This window comes from Haliotis asinina, chromosome 9 (genome assembly GCF_037392515.1).
Source record: "Haliotis asinina isolate JCU_RB_2024 chromosome 9, JCU_Hal_asi_v2, whole genome shotgun sequence".
Taxonomy (NCBI): domain Eukaryota; kingdom Metazoa; phylum Mollusca; class Gastropoda; order Lepetellida; family Haliotidae; genus Haliotis; species Haliotis asinina.
Window position 1 is genome coordinate 47,608,520 of NC_090288.1, and position 17,112 is coordinate 47,625,631.

The following is a 17,112-nucleotide window of genomic DNA, read 5'->3' on the forward strand; positions in this document are numbered from 1 at the left end:
CCGCAACACATTTTGCAGGGGCTGTTTAAATGAACCCCATGCACATTTGTCTTTTCTTTAGCAGAACACTAACACGATTCAATGTTTCTTCTTCGAAATTGGCGCCTAGATAGAACTAGTGGCGTACTGGTGCCTTTTGGTAGTTTAGGAATTCTGAATGAAATATTTTCATCCCCTGCCTTGCGTTGTTTTGTGTGTCTGTCCTTGCACATTTATCTTTTTTGACGCAAAACTCTAAAACTGTTCACTATTTCTTCACCAAACTTGGCACATAGATAGATCTGGTGGTGTACTGGTGTCTTTTGGTAGTTTAAGTATTCTGAATGCAATATTTTTGGCATTTCCATGTCAACTTTGACTTTGACTGAAATTGGTGGTAGTGCTCTTTTTCAGAACTCTAAAGCTATTCACTATTTCTTCACCAAACTTTGCATATAGCTTGGTCTAGTGGTGTATTGGTGCCTTTTGGTAATTTTTTAATTCTGATTGAAATATTCAGCGCTTCCATGGCAACAAATTTGACTTAGGCTGAAATTGGTGGTTGTGCTCCTTTCAGGAATAGAACTTTTAAAACCTTTCATTACTCTCTTCCACACAAAATATACAATACACACACAAAAACATTTGACACAATCATAACTCATAGACATGTTCCTGAAGAGCATTCTTCCATTGCAGGGAATATTGAAGCACTTAGTCTGTTTGTTTTCTCATGTGAGCTATGAAGATATATACTTCCTTCCCCATCACAGAAGGAAAATGTTTCTTAGAAAGTAAGGTTGATTTCTTAAAACAGTAATATTGCTGCTGGTTCAGCTGCCTCAGCTCACAAGTAGATTCCAAGTTGTAGGGAATCGGTTCAATATCAACTCACATTAATCATCTAATGTTCGTCAAAATATTTTCCTTTCTGCTACCAGAATTCTTCTAGTTTTGTAGGGTAAGCTGAATGTCTACATACTTTTTCAAAACAACATCTGTGGATTACTTACCCTGCTGGTTCTGTGCTACCGGAATTTGGGTGGGGGGGAGGGGAAGATATCTATGAATATTTGACAACTGTTTGTAAAAACTTGTTGAGATGATTTACCCTGTTGGTTCTTTAGAGGAAATATTTTACGTCAGGTAGGTCAGTGGATGAACCCTTACAGCTAGTGTGGTTTGAATCCATTTCTTGTGCTCCACACCTTATATTTTTCTTAATGTTGCCTTGAGCACTCACTCACTCACTCACTCACTCACTCACTCACTCACTCACTCACTCACTCACTCACTCACTCACTCACTCACTCACTAGAAGCAAAGTAAAATCAATGGACTGATATTTAAAGGTATCATATCTCACAAATCCCAAAAATACTTTTATCACATTAAATGTAAAATACATTCATTTTGAATTAACAAATGTAATATAAAATCCTGTCAAAATGCAAACCAATTTGCCCTGTTTCAAATCTTTTTTTAAGTGATATGAAATCAGCTGAAGTTGAAAACTATGAATGCCAGCACAAATGGAAGGTGAATCCTAAGCTGGCTGATGTTTTGTGTTATTGTCAGAAAGCTTGAGACACATAGACTCCTCTGTGTCCATCTAAATACCAAACCGGACTAAGAACATTCTCCGAACTTGAAATAATGCTTCATATGGTTGTCTCTGCTCTGTAATTTTATTACAAAGTCATGATCTCTTCAAAGCTTTTAGGAACATGATGAGAAGAAACCCATCCTCAAAACTAGCCGAATCGTTTGGGCAATCAAGTATTTATGCAGATACCCAGCTGATGGGTTAAAAAATCTATACTAAATGAGGTAAATTGTCATGGAAATAAAATAAAAACCACATCATCCTATTATTCAAATAAATAGAATGCAAATAATTGAAATGGAACTTCAACTTGACGTAATCTATATGATAATTTCTGACATTTGCTTAACACAATCTCCATAATGAACACACTTTCTTCGGTTACCTTCAATTTGGCGTAATTTGGAATCCATTTTTGCTTCACTGAAGTAATTTAGCGTAGGACTTGAACATGTATAGAATTAATATGATGTTTACAAAAGAGAGCCAGCCCTTTATACTAGAGAGACATGCTTATTTGGCATTTTCATTTCAATAAACTGATAAGATTTGAATTGATAAATGATATAATGGATTATTGTTTGTCCAGTTCCCTTCTGTTTGTGTATTTATGAGAAGTTTTGATTACAGTAAATGCGTTGATTGTGTTATTGCAGCTTAGGTGGACCATGAAATGATCTTTTTACCTGTGAGTGCTCTGAGATTGATTTTTCTGCCTATCGTTACAGGTGTGACAAGGCACTTTGCTAATATCAGCTGAGTAAAAATCACTTTACGATATCCACTGTTGTATTGATTGTCATTCGCTCTCTCTAACTCGTTTTACGTGTGTAAAACATGGAGCACAGTTGGATTAAATATTTAACCATAGCCCCATCACATGACCCGATCATCTTTGCTCAGCATCAAATAGATCAATATGTTACGACTGTCAGTTGTTCGAAGCCATATACAGTGAGTCCATTTGCGTGAAAGGGATTCGTCAGAATCCGGGAACATCGACGAGATGAACCTCCCAAGGGGAGGGGAAGAGAACAGCAGAGATATTAACCCTGCCTTAAGCCACGAAGCTCGGCGATCAATACGTTATGTAGGGGCATTATCGTACAAGAGCAATTGTCAGAAGATACCAATCAATTATGCACCCTGAACCCACCCACCCTGTAACAGAGAATGAACTGCTCCAATTATGCTTGATAGCCACATTTACCCAGAATGATACACCTCAGATTGGGAGTTTCCACCACCAGCAGAAGAAACATGATATGACTACAGAAGTGGAGTCCTATGCATCTCAGCCCACTAGTAGCTGTTTGTATAGAGTGTAGTTTATCATTGGAACCAGTGTCAGTTATCCTATGTAGTTTGTGTGCAGTGCCAAGAAGACCTGTTCATCATGAGTGCTTTTTGGATCTTTCACTTTCAACATAGTTTACCTCTTTTATTAATTTTCAATTTGGAAATACATGGCCAGGGTGTTCAGCGAGAACTCAACATCAACCTCAACACGTAAGTACACTTTCACCTGTCACCATTTTTAAAATCCGTTTTAATATTTCAGCTGCATACATCTGACATTTCCATCATTGCTGTAACAGGATTCTACCGACTTGCCAGAAACTTGATCGCAACGTTTTCTTACTTTCTACTGTCAGAGAGCTCTCAATGGAATCAATAGGCGACAATGTTTAAATCAATATTTATTCACTTGGTGGATTGTCGATGTTAGTTTGGCACTCTCTGACAGTGCCAGTCCGAGAAACCGTTGTAAGAACTCCAAGCGTGTTGGGAACAGACGTATCCTCCTGTTGCTCTGACAATTTCCAATATCGGACCGCGTCTCTACAGATTTCCCCCATATAACGTGTTGCTCATAAGATCCTCAGCTAGTTGAGACCGGTAGGGTATTCTATATTTAAAACCAACAGATGCATGAATTGTATGAGTAGCTTGTATACCATCAGGATGACATTGGTATGACTGAGATCACAAGATTGAGTCTACTGGTTTATTGGTGATGCTTTCTTCAGCTACAGTTGTGAATCCTATAGTCAAATGAAGCTCGTGATGGTTACTGGAAAACGTTTGCCTTCTCTATTCCAATCACACCCTGTGTGATCATGTAAAATATGTGATGAATACTTTCCCCAGTTTGTTTTGATGTGTTTTCAAAAATAATCAAATTAGAATAACTAAATGGATCAAGAGTTCATAGAATGTCAGTCATTAAATTATGTTCCATGTATTTTTGTCTCCCTGTTGTTGAAGTCAGTGAAAAGACTTTAGTGTATAGCCTACAGACCAATCCAGAGTCCATGTTAAGCCCACGTGTTGTACATTTCACTATCAGCTGTGTGGTACTGTCATTTATCATTGTCAATTGAGTTGGATTTCAGTGAAACTGACATGTTTCTGTAACACCTGAAATGGCAATTACCTTACTGATAAACCAAGTTGCGTGATTCATCTTGTTTTCACATCGAGGTTGAATGATCAACCTTTTTTAGGCAGTTAAACTGAGATCATATCCTGTCGAGATACCAGTAGTAGCTGCCTTAAGAACAGACATGGGTTCAATGACTGCAGAATTGATCATTTCACGATCTCATTATATACTTACATATGGGAAATTTAAGAATGATGTTCAGCTCAGTAGCATAAATGCAGAAGTTCTGAATCAGGATGATGAGTTATTTGGTGTCAAATTGAATATACACGATCATTAGTGTCTGTGGAGGCAGCTATCACTTATACATTGTTGAAGTTGGATGAGGTGTCATATCAGTGTCAGTATTAGTGTCTATCGCACACACGCACGCACACACACACACAGTGTTATTAGTGCGAGAGTTGTCAATTATGTATACAAGGTCATTAGTTTCAATATAGGTGTCTATCATATATACAATGGTAGTGTTGGTATAGGTGACAATGAAGGATACACTATTTGTGTCTGTATAGGTGTCAGATATGTATATATATTGTTATTGTCAGTAGAGGTGTCTACAATGTATACATTGTTAGCTTCAGCAGAGGTGTCTGTTATGTATACACTGTTATTAGCAACAGTATCTATTATATTTGCATCGTTATTAATGCAAATAGAGGTGTCTGTTACATATACAAAGTTATTATGGTCACTAGCATAATCCTATACCCACAACATTAGTGTCAGCAGCTATATATACACACACAATGTTATTACTTCCACTGTACCTGTAATATCATTAGTCTCACTTATGGAGGTGTCCATTATGTACAATGCTGTTGGTGTTCATCCAATTAAGACTAGAAAAGGGAGTTTTTATATTAGATATTCCATTAGATGGTTGCACAAATATTCTAGTATCACCTATTGCATCTTAAACAAGAAGCAAGGATTTGGGAGCAAAGCTTTTGCTTGGGCAATAAAATGCAATACAAATAGCAGAGAGTTAGAACTGAAAATTCAAGTTGTTTTTATTGAAAAAATGAAATTGAAAAATTTTTGTATGAAATTGTTAGGATGGAGATGATTTCGGCTGTATTTTGTTGAAAGAATTACTGGTCAGGTGAAACTGTGTTTACACAATGGCAATGTAACAGTAAAACATCAAACATATGAATATTCCTGTCATATGATGTATGTATGTGTGGCTGCTTGTACTAGCCCAGATTTAAGCTGGTTTTATAGTGCTAGCTCACTGAAATACCACACCACAGTTAAGCATGACTACCCCACTCAGACACATTATACTGACTCCAAGCTGACCAGTCATTGTTGTACCAACTGGTCCTGAGTGCTAGACAGGAACCAACAAATACTATATTTTAGCATGTGTTGGTATGACGCGGCCAGAGATCGAACTCACAACCTTCCACTCTTGGGCAGATGCTTTAACCACTGCACCATGGAGGCGATACTATGCTGGTAGTTTGATAGACACATTATACAATTCGAAAACACTGCTATTATATGTAGCAGTACAAGATATACTTTGTAATTGTTGTAAACAATCTTACAGCTGTAGGCTGTCTTACCCTGCTGAATAAAGTGCAAAATTGTGTTTTAAAAAGGTCAAAAAGAGTGTCAAAAGATATCTTTAAAGATTCAAGCATTTAACCCACACACTTGAACATGATTTCTTCACCTTTAACGGTTTGAAATAGTGTCATACAAATTTCTGTGTTAATGGGCGGAACGTCTAAAGAGGCAGAAATTCAGATGATATCAGATATCTGACCCTTTTAGAAAATTACATTGCGTTAACACCAGCATCCGAATCTGTTGTGTTGTAGATTCCTAGTGCCTTTATCTGACTAGTCGCATCCTGATGGAGTCCCAAGGATGAAACATCTTCGTACTTTTAGATTCGATGGCCTAGGAAATGGCATTTGCTTAATGCTTGAGTTTGAATTAAGATTTAATGGTTCAGTTCAAAGTATCTTCCTAGTCTTGTCATGGAAATAGGCTTGGTGGTAGTGAAAGAAATCAAATTTCATGTCCATTTGCCCTGAAATTACTCTTTTCATCACGGACATGTCAAATGAGGCTTTTGTAGCTGTTGATCCTAAGATGGAGTTCCAGTCTCTTTACAGGTTAAAGTGAAGAAATTGACGCTCAGTAGAAAAACCTTGCTTTTCATTAGAAATATCCTCTTTTACAGTTGAACTGTATTGATTATCAAATGTTATGGTATGTTTATTATATCATTGTTGTTGGAACGAGGGTGTTAACATTTTAGGATGAACCTATTGTTGATATATTATTGTGTCCATATTTTTAAGGACTTGTCTAAGAGTACAAAATGTATTGACATGAAGTGACCACAGACTGACCATGGACTGACCACAGTAATTACCAGCATGGACATAAAAATTCCCCTTGGGAGGTATTTGACAGATTAGGTCCCTTGAGCCTAATATTGTTGTAAGGGAGTACTTTTATGAGAATGTAATGCCCATGTTTGTTATGGTGTGTTGTGTCTTATTGTATTCCATGTATTCCAGCTGTGTGGGTTACGGCTTTCAACTAAACTTTTGATAATAGTAATAATAATAATGACAATATTTATAGTGCACCTTTTCCAGGCTGGATGTCAAGGTTGACATTCTGATCATTATGATCCTGGATAACCCAAGCTGCCTGCTAGGTGTTACAAGGTTATAGTCTCATGACATATCCCACCAGGTACCCATTTTATGCTTGTTGAACAGAGGCAGGTTTGAACAAACTCACTTGCCTAAGGTGAGATTACATGTATCACATGTGCTTCGTTGTGACACAGGACTGAAGTCTAGAACGTCTAAGGAGTCCAGCATCGAAACATGGTCACTCATCCAAAGACTCTATGCACAGAACCACATGCCCCGTTTTACATAGCTCTTGCAGTCCTAATACTGTCATAAGTAAACGTTACAGTATAGGAAGAATGAATGCTACGAGAAACGTTACAAGATCTTAGACTTTTAGAGTCTTGTGAAATGGAGCCTAGATTTGATTATTACAGACCGCTGCCATATAGTTGAAATATTGCTGAGTGAGGCCTTTACCAAACAATACAAAACAAAATGGTACAGAGGCTGCAGCATCTCCATTTAAATCAATCTTCATGTTTGCCTCTGTGAGTTGCAGTTTCAGCTTACCTTCTCCAATTTATTGTAACCGGAGATCTACCATGGGGTGACAGTGCCATTAAAAGTCATCTCATTTGTGATAAAGGATATGATTAGAACTTTTAGAAGAAAATTGAATTCTGGCTTCCAAATAGCAAAGACCAAATGATGCCTCACCCTTGATGAACTTGGTGCAAGTGTATGATCAACAGGTTGTTTAATGAACCTTTTAGACAGTCTGATATTCACATCCAGAATTATATTCTTGGAAAACCTATCATGTTTCCCGTTTGAAGAATCTAACTTCAAGATCTTGATTATTTCTCAGCAGGAATCATGTGAAATAGAAGGATAATGGTTGACAGAATCCATTAGGAGATGGAGAACAAACTTTCTTTTTGCAAATTAAATCTTTTCTTTTTATTATGTACACTATTAAGAGGTTCTTTCATATAATTTTTTTATTAAACATCACAGTCAATGCGTAAGAAATTGTCACAACACTTCATTATTGTATTATTGTATTATTGTATTATTGTATTATTGTATTAAAACAAACATTTTCATTAGTTATATATGATGATATGTTTTCCCTTTATTAGTGAAGTCACAGATAATGGGGGATGGCAGTGTTCGAAATAAACTTTTTTATTAAGTAACATGTACTTGCTACCTGGTTTAAAAATAGGTAGCAAAATCCCTTACCAGGTAGCAGCATTCTTTCATATTACTGTTAACCCGCACCCCAATCCCATTACTGTCTTAAGTCATATGGAACTGTATTAGGTCTCCATGTACTAGGAGACAGACCCGTGAAGGTCCTGGGTAGAATAGGCCTTCAGCAACCCATGCTTGCCATAAAACGGGACTTATAATAATGCTTGTTGTAAGAGGCGACTAATGTGATTGGGTGGTCAGGCTCGCTGACTTGGTTGGCACGTGTCATCGGTTCCCAATTGCGCACATTGATGCTCATGTTGTTGGTCACTGGATTGTCTGGTCCAAACTTGATTATTTACAGACTGCTGCCATAAAGCTGGAATAATCCTGAGTGCAGCGTAAAACTCACTAGCAGACAATGTTTCATCATCCTTGCGGGGCGGTGGGGTAGCCTAGTGGTTAAAGCGTTCGCTCGTCACGCCGAAGACCCGGGTTCGATTCCCCACATGGGTACAATGTGTGAAGCCCATTTTCTGGTGTCCCCCGCCGTGATATTGCTGGAATATTGCTAAAAGCGGCGTAAAACTAAACTCACTCACTCACTCACTCATCATCCTTGCACAGGAACTGATGAATGTCCATTATGAAACATCGGAAGCAGTAAGGTTATACTTAATGCACATGAGCTGACTGATTCAATTATTAGTGACCAACAAAAGCTTTGGAAAAGTATAATACCAGTATCGGTAAGTGTATGGGTTAAAGTGCACAAGTGGAGATCTGGCCTTTGACAATGTTGACTGACTGATGAAGTAGCAAGGTGTTGCTTCAGTGTGTTCTTTTCAGGTAGCAAAATAAGATTTTGAATGGCAAAATTGCAGAGTGTTAATTTTGAACCCTGGTTAGGGGTGGGGGGATGGTGCAGTCACCAAGTGGTTAAAGCGTTTGCTTGTCATGCCAGTGACCTGACATGGGTATGACGTGTGAACAGTTTTTGCAACACTTTAAATTGCCAGTTGGCCACCAGGGCTGTTGCCTGCAGGCCCTGAATGAAATCTGCAGCTCATTTTGATAATGTTAAATGAATAAGAACAAAATAGACTACCCTGAAACAATTTCACACTGTTTCTACAAAATGAGTTCATTGTTGGAGAATTTTCAATTCCTATGTGCAGTGGAAAGCATTGAAATACTGGGAAGTGAAACTAAGTTCTCGTAGCATGAGGGGGCATGGGAGATTCCTGGACGTTAGTAAAGAATAAAAATATAGGAAAGTTTCCAGTTGAAAAAAAGTGACTGACTATTTGCTGAAGGCCACAAGGGCCTGCCAAAATTGCCGTCCTGATACAATACCAACTGGTGCCTGGTCTCCAGGCCGGCAATTATTTCAACTGACCCAAAGTTTTACTCTTTCAGTGTGATTTGTGATAACAAGATAAATGTCTCCAACAAAATATGAAATGATCATCTTCTTACACAAAACCAAATATACCCATTTACAAAGAGCACCTCCAGCACTGATGGCGGCTAGAATTACATACATGCTACTCTACTCCTTTGTCGAAGCACAAGAAAGAAACGTTCAAGTTAGGCATGGTGGATCAGTACAAGAATTGTGTTTGTACAGTGAAATAGTCGATAAATTGTCTTCAGAGCAGTTACAGTCAAGTGTATTTAAACTATTTAAAGCAAGATATAAAATATGTACATATAATTAATCACTATTTCTTTTCACAGAAAACAAAACACTAGAATATGTAACAGTGACTTGATTAGTTCTGAGAATTACCTAAATTAGTTTGTCAAATGAAATTATATAACTCCCATTGACTATTCAATGTTAGTTTGATCCTATAATGTGTGAATACAAACCAATCAGGAACTGGTATTGTGTATCATTACACATTCGCTTGTCTTTCCTGCTTATTATCATTGATACACTGTGGTAACAATTACCCTAAATTATATATTTGTACAAGCGTTATATAACTCTCATTGGTATAGGACACATCTGTGGGTGCAGTCTTTATTCTCCATCCACTCAACATGGCAGGAAGCAATTACCTAATCATGTCACGTATCATAGTAATTTCCTCAGGGAGTAGAGTGACAAAGATTTCGTCTGCTGGGTATTGGGTTTTTCTGCATTGCTTCTGAACAATAAACAACCAAATTAATTTGGTACTGATGTGTCCTTTGTACTGAGAAGCTGGTCAGGGGGTACTGCTGCTCTGTGGTGTGAGACATCTTGATGCTCTGCTTAGTGAGGCATACTTGGAGATTGAGTGTTGTGGGTATCATGCACTGGGAGATTGGAAAGTTGTTTCATATCATGCACTGGGAGACTGGAAAGTTGTTACATAGCATGCACTGGGAGGCTGGAGAGTTGTTACATAACATGCATTGGGAAATTGGGGCCATGTTACATAACATGCACTGGGAGATTGGAGAATTGTTACATAGCATGCACTGGGAGATTGGAGAATTGTTACATAGCATGCACTGGGAGATTGGAGAATTGTTACATATCATGCACTGGGAGATTGGAGAATTGTTACATATCATGCACTGGGAGATTGGAGAATTGTTACATATCATGCACTGGGAGATTGGAGAATTGTTACATAGCATGCACTGGGAGATTGGAGAATTGTTACATAGCATGCACTGGGAGTAAGTAAATGTTGTAAGCTGTCATGGATTGGGAGATGGCAGTATAGTGCTAAGGCAAGCACTGCAAGCTTGAACAGCAGGCCTGGTTTTAGAAAAATAATCCAGTATTATTACACGCAAGAGTTTTAGAAAAATAATCCAGTATTATTACACGCAAGAGTTTTAGAAAAATAATCCAGTATTATTACACGCAAGAGTTTTAGAAAAATAATCCAGTATTATTACACGCAAGAGTTTTAGAAAAATAATCCAGTATTATTACACGCAAGAGTTTTAGAAAAATAATCCAGTATTATTACACGCAAGAGTTTTAGAAAAATAATCCAGTATTATTACACGCAAGAGTTTTAGAAAAATAATCCAGTATTATTACACGCAAGAGTTTTAGAAAAATAATCCAGTATTATTACACGCAAGAGTTTTAGAAAAATAATCCAGTATTATTACACGCAAGAGTTTTAGAAAAATAATCCAGTATTATTACACGCAAGAGTTTTAGAAAAATAATCCAGTATTATTACACGCAAGAGTTTTAGAAAAATAATCCAGTATTATTACACGCAAGAGTTTTAGAAAAATAATCCAGTATTATTACACGCAAGAGTTTTAGAAAAATAATCCAGTATTATTACACGCAAGAGTTTTAGAAAAATAATCCAGTATTATTACACGCAAGAGTTTTAGAAAAATAATCCAGTATTATTACACGCAAGAGTTTTAGAAAAATAATCCAGTATTATTACACGCAAGAGTTTTAGAAAAATAATCCAGTATTATTACACGCAAGATTGTTGACAAAACATGCCACCAAGCATCAGTCTATAGGCTTCATCCTTGGGCAGGTTTACAGCTATCAATGACAGAAGAATAGGCCCACCATGAGTGGAGAAGGTGTTTAAGACTGAACCGTGAATGTTTGCATGAGATATGGATTTAGCACCAGAATACCTGCCATCTGCTGCAGAACCCACCGGACCAGCAGGATGTGCACGTATCTCCGTTTACAATCAAAGAAAGCAAAATAGACATTTTCATGAAGGAACTAAATGAACATTTGATTCTCCACCACGAATTATTGACACAGGTATTCAGTTAATTTTGCTGATCATTACAAGCTTTTCAGAAATTTTGTTTTTCTAATACTTGATATAAATTATCATTGACACAAATGGCATCAAACAAACCAGTGTTAATAGTTCAGCTAAAGGAAGAGTAGTGATTTAAACATAGAAATATTACCATGAGAGAATTAAGATATGAGGGACTGTGGGAACAGTAGGTCATTCCAAAATAAGTTTGAAAGATTAAACCTTGACTCAGCAGCTTGGTCATCAATAGGGCATACTAAACAATGACAGAGAGCAACCTGCTCAAAACTAGGCTCTGTCTACTATATTAATCACTTAGGTATCAGAATGACAATGCAGAGGAAGACGTTCTGCAAACTCGGCTTAATGTCTCCTATATCAAATTTAGGAAGTACCCTGTATGAATTACTAGAGAACTAGTTAATCGATTTGTGTGAAATCTACAGCTGATGATATATGGATGAGACTGGAGCCCATGCTGTGATGCACAGACAACTTTGAAACTATCCACTTCAAATATTTATGTAAGATTAAAGTCATAAAAGTTAATGAAGTTATTTTGAAAATGCAAAGAGTTTTAATAAATAAATTATTTAACCACATTCCAGGCGGTGTCAGTACAAAATGCCCACATCATTCTGCTTTATTGAAATAGTGAGTGAGTGAGTTTAGTTTTAAGCACTTGGCAATATTCCAGGTATATGGTGGCAGTCTGTCAATAATCTCGTCTGGACCAGACAAACCAGTGATCAGCAGCACTAGGATCATGCTGCGATACAATGACCTTAACTAAAATAGCAAACCTGACCATCCAATCCTGTTCATCGCCTCTTATGACAAGCATGGGTTACTGAAGATCAGTTCTAACTCAAGGAAAGGTTAGACTGGGGAAGAAAAGGCCTGCTACACCAGATCTTCACAGGTTTTTTACCATAATAAATACTTGCCAAACACAGTCACCCATCCAAGGACTCTGCACCCAACGTTGCTTAACTTCAACTTATTTGTAACCTGGATTCTCTTCACAAGCCCACACACTACCACTGACAAAGCTGACTATGTGTCCATTGTTTCTTCATTTAATGAAATACACTATACGTGATGTTCTACCAAAGAGTTAATGTTTAAAGATGCATTGAGTGGTATGTTTACGTATATAACATGCAGTGCCCTCTATAAAGCAACCCGAATTATTAGGCGCCACACTGTAAAATCAAAAGCGATTCTAATTTACATACCCATAAATCTAAAAATTGTTCTTGAAATAGTGATTTTGACCAAAACTGCAAAGTTTACTTATTAAAAAACATTATTATTGTCTACGTAGTATCAGATACACCCTTTTTGTTACATAAGGGGTAGTCAGGTAGGCCAGTGGTCAAAGTAGTCGCTCATCACGCCAAAGACTCTGGTTTGATTCCCCAGATGGGTACAATGTGTGAAGCCCATTTCTGCCATGATATTGCTGGAATATTACTACAAGCGGCATAAAACCAAAATCACTGACTTATTTGAAGTAAATAAACTTAATACTGCTAAACAAATTAAGGATCTGTCATAAAAGATAAACTATAATTTGATGAGGAAGAACTGGGAGATCCTAAATAATAAATATAGATCGTTTTCGCAGTTATATAGAAATTAAACAATTTTTTAAAAACCTCCACGAAGACACCCAGCAAAACCCAAGCTTGCATTTGTCACTCCTTCAGATAAAATAATCCCAGTTAATCTCCTTATCTTTAAATTCCCAGCATAGCTTAGCCCTTGTCTTGCGAGAGACTGTGTGACATCCAAATGTATTGGAGCACCTGTATAAATCGTGTTGGTGACTGCAGCTGAAGAAGAGCCTACAATGTCTTGTCCAGTTACATCCAGCATCGTGGATTATCTTCAGCCTTCAGTCTCCAACAGACAATGTCTTTGTTGCAGAAGCCATTTGGCAAACTCTGGCTCCGTTTTGTTGCGATATCGGCGTTAATTGATGTAGCTAGACACACTGGTTTGTACTTAAAGGGGCTCTTTCAGTTCAAGTTATTCTGAATGGTTTGAATTTTGACCTATAATTAACCATTATATTAGTTGTCAGCCTATCTTGAGTTAGTGAGTGAATGAAATTTTACGTTACATTAGCAATGTTTCAGCCATATCATGACAACAGAAATTCATAAATTAAGTTTAAATCAAGGCATATTTTATGAAGAAACCACCATTGTCAGACAGTACAACCAGTAGATTATTACAGCTTATCATTAGGAGGGTAGGGTCTGATGTATACTGTGCCCAAGCTGTTTGTGGGTGAATTTAGTTTTGCTCTGCATTTAGCAATATTCCAGCAATATCATAGCAGGGAACACCCGAAATGGGATTTACACGTTGTACCCGTGTGGGGAGTCAAACCTGGGTCTTCAGCATGATGAGCAAACGCTTTGACCACTGGCCTGAACATCTTGATACTGTAGTAGCCAGTTGATGATGTAAAAGAAAACCAACATATCCCGAGGTACCATCCTTGATGTGTAACAGGATATGTTTGCTAAACTGAATTTGAGATTCCAGACAGTACAATCATGCCATGATGGTGCATTGGTCAGAACGTTAGACAATTCCCAGTGAGGAACATGAAATATGTTTTACTAGTCAGTGTGGTAGATGGGAAAATGTGCTGTTTCAGTAGCCTATCAGAAATGGGTATTTTAATGTATGGTAATATATGTAAAGTTGTATTGGTGCAATGTGATCACATAATAATGAACATACAATGATAGTATGGGAGTCGTATTAAACCTCAAGTTTGTGTTCTGTCACCAAACATGATTTTCTGTACTTAAATGTCAGGAGTGGACCCCAAATTTTTTTAAAAGGTGCGTGTACATGCATGTCATGGAGTCCAAAGGTTAGGAGGAAATGCTCGTCATTGAGGTGGGAAATGTGCACTCCCTCACCGGGGGTCCTCTCAGATATGAACCTAGGGTCTTAATGTGTCAGTCAAACACCATACCCATAAGGCTACCCCACAGTCATTTCCAGATCACCCGAGACCATCAACTGTGTCGTTAGTCAATAAAGGAAAGGATATTCAAGTCCATACTGTATCATTTCTTTCAGAAAGCTGGTTTATTGTAAGATTGAATATCTAGTGAAACTATACTGAACACCAAAAGAAACACAAATTTCAAAAAATGAAATCTCATCAAAGTAAGAAATCATGTTTATGTCTTCTATTTAAAAACAGTGTTGCATTTCTTGTGCTGTTCAGTTTATATATTTTTCACGTCGCAAGGTGACAGATACCTTCATTTGATGTATGAAACATTGTACTTATTTTCTGCTTTCAGTACTTATGTAACTAAATCTCGATACTATTAATCCAAGAACATTTTAGTAACAAAATCCGAATTCTGCCAACTGTAAACTAAAGATTGGTCAGCACATGTTAGTTTCACATGTCTATTTACTGTCATTGTATGAATAAGATCACTATTTGTGATAGCAACTATCAAATGATGCTTTTGGTCTTAGCGTAAATGTCAGAACTCATTGCTGTCACATGAACATATAAGAACTACAAACAAACATGTCACTGCTAGTACACTGAATGACTGAGCAATCAGCAAGTAATTCTGGCAAAATGATATTTTCACTGCAGTGAACATATTAAGTTTGTCTTTTCTCAAACTCAGAACCCTTATTCTTTGACAATTAAGTAATGTAAATGATAAACATTGTTATATCACTTTACCAGGTACCCATTTTCAGCTGGAAAATAAAATGATGAAGTACCACAACAATGGAGTAGGTTCCAGTGATGGATTGCTCTGGTGATGTTGTAGTTGAAATATGTGGTTTTCTGTGCACCATAGCGCTGTGAACTTGTCCTTAAGGATACATGCACTGGCTGCCAACATAAATATTGAATACAGTTATTATTAGAACAAAATTCGCTGGAGTCACTTCACTCCTCAACTCCTGCTGTTAAACTCTGTTCACTTTCTCAAAGAGTTGTTCATTCTATAGCAGACATCATGTGAAAACAAGGAAAAGTATGTGACCATTTTAGTGATCAACATACGACCTTCAACAAAAGATGAATGATTCTTTATCAGGAGAACAACAATGGCCTGACAGCAAAAGATGTTTGTTCATGGTAAAGCTACATACATTTTGTAAGAAAGCAAATCTCTGTTGGCACCAGTAACAAGAGCCTTCTTGTAATGCATGCAAGTACTCAACGAACTGATGAGTATCTAAAGATCAGTACCAGGGTAATAAAACCTATACCTATTTCCTGAAGATCCAGACACAAAACGTGGTGCTGGAGGATACAGTAATCCCTGTTCTTGAAGCCCCCCTCTTCACCCAATTGTCCATCAGCGCTGATTATGTAGGTGCATGACCTTGTGGCCTTCCTGTGAGATATGTTCCTGATGATGTGACTGGAATCTTGCAGCAGGACAGGATGTGGACTGTCTGGTGATATTTGTGTGTGTTTTGTTGATTTATTGTCTACTGAGTTGGTGAGCTGATGTCAGACTGATATAGACTTGGCATACTGAGAGCCTGGGGTTATTCCCAGAGAGTGATTATTGAGTCCTCGCATCCACCTCTGTAACTGACCTCATGTACCTGGTTGTGAGTGTCAATAATTTGTCAGTAAACCAGACAGGGTACTGCCTTGACATATTCATAGTCTATGGGTTATTCCCATGGAGGGATTCTTCAGTACGCTCCACACAACCATCCTCTGTAACTGATGCATGGTACCTGGTTCTGTGTGAGTGAGTAAGGTTCTAACCTTGACCTTTTCAGCAATATTCCAGCAGAGGGACACCCATGTGGGGAATCAAACCAGGGTCTTCTGCTGCACAATCAGATTTGACCATTAGACTGTCGTATCTGATTGTGACTGTACATCAACTATATTTCAGTAAACCAGACAGTGTCGGTTCTTCAGTCTTTCCCCTCAAACCATCCCCACAACAATGTCTGTAACCTACCAACAGTATCTTGTGGTGGATGTGCTAACTATCCTTTAGTAAGCCAGACAGGGTTTTACCTTGACATTCATAATCAAAGGGGTTATACCAAATAGCACTTAAACAGTCCTACCCCAACAAACATCCTGACAACCATCCTCTCAAACACCTACCAGAAGTACCTGGCTGTGAATGTGCCGACAATCCAACAGTAAGCCTGACAGGATTTTGACTTGACATCAGCAATGCACAAGATGAGAGGATGCATGCTGATGAGTATATACAGTTCATGTTATGGTCAGGTTATGCGACTGTCCATATGTGTATATATTTAAGATTAAAATTCCCTTTATTTTACAAAGGTAGATTTCAGACAAACAATGTCAAGGACAACAAGATTGTTATTAAAGTTGAAAGAACTTGCCTTGAAAAACTCCATGGTCAACAAGGCCAAGGTTAAGTGTGTGGAGAAGGTTAGATATAAATGTGAATACATATTATCTAGCCTCATGTAAGAATGTCGAGTTTTGATTGG

The 17,112-nt window shown here is 37.6% G+C and overlaps 1 protein-coding gene across 1 annotated transcript in view; it reads left to right on the plus strand.

Moving 5' to 3' along the window:
• The first annotated feature begins 2,868 nt into the window (after window positions 1-2,868).
• The window catches only part of LOC137297297 (voltage-dependent calcium channel subunit alpha-2/delta-3-like), a 222,546-nt gene continuing 208,302 nt past the window's right edge, over window positions 2,869-17,112 (plus strand). Inside the window, exon 1 of the mRNA XM_067829306.1 lies at window positions 2,869-3,094. Within this exon, the coding sequence (XP_067685407.1) occupies window positions 2,982-3,094 (113 nt within the window). The 5' untranslated portion in view covers window positions 2,869-2,981. The remainder of the gene's footprint in view (window positions 3,095-17,112) is intronic.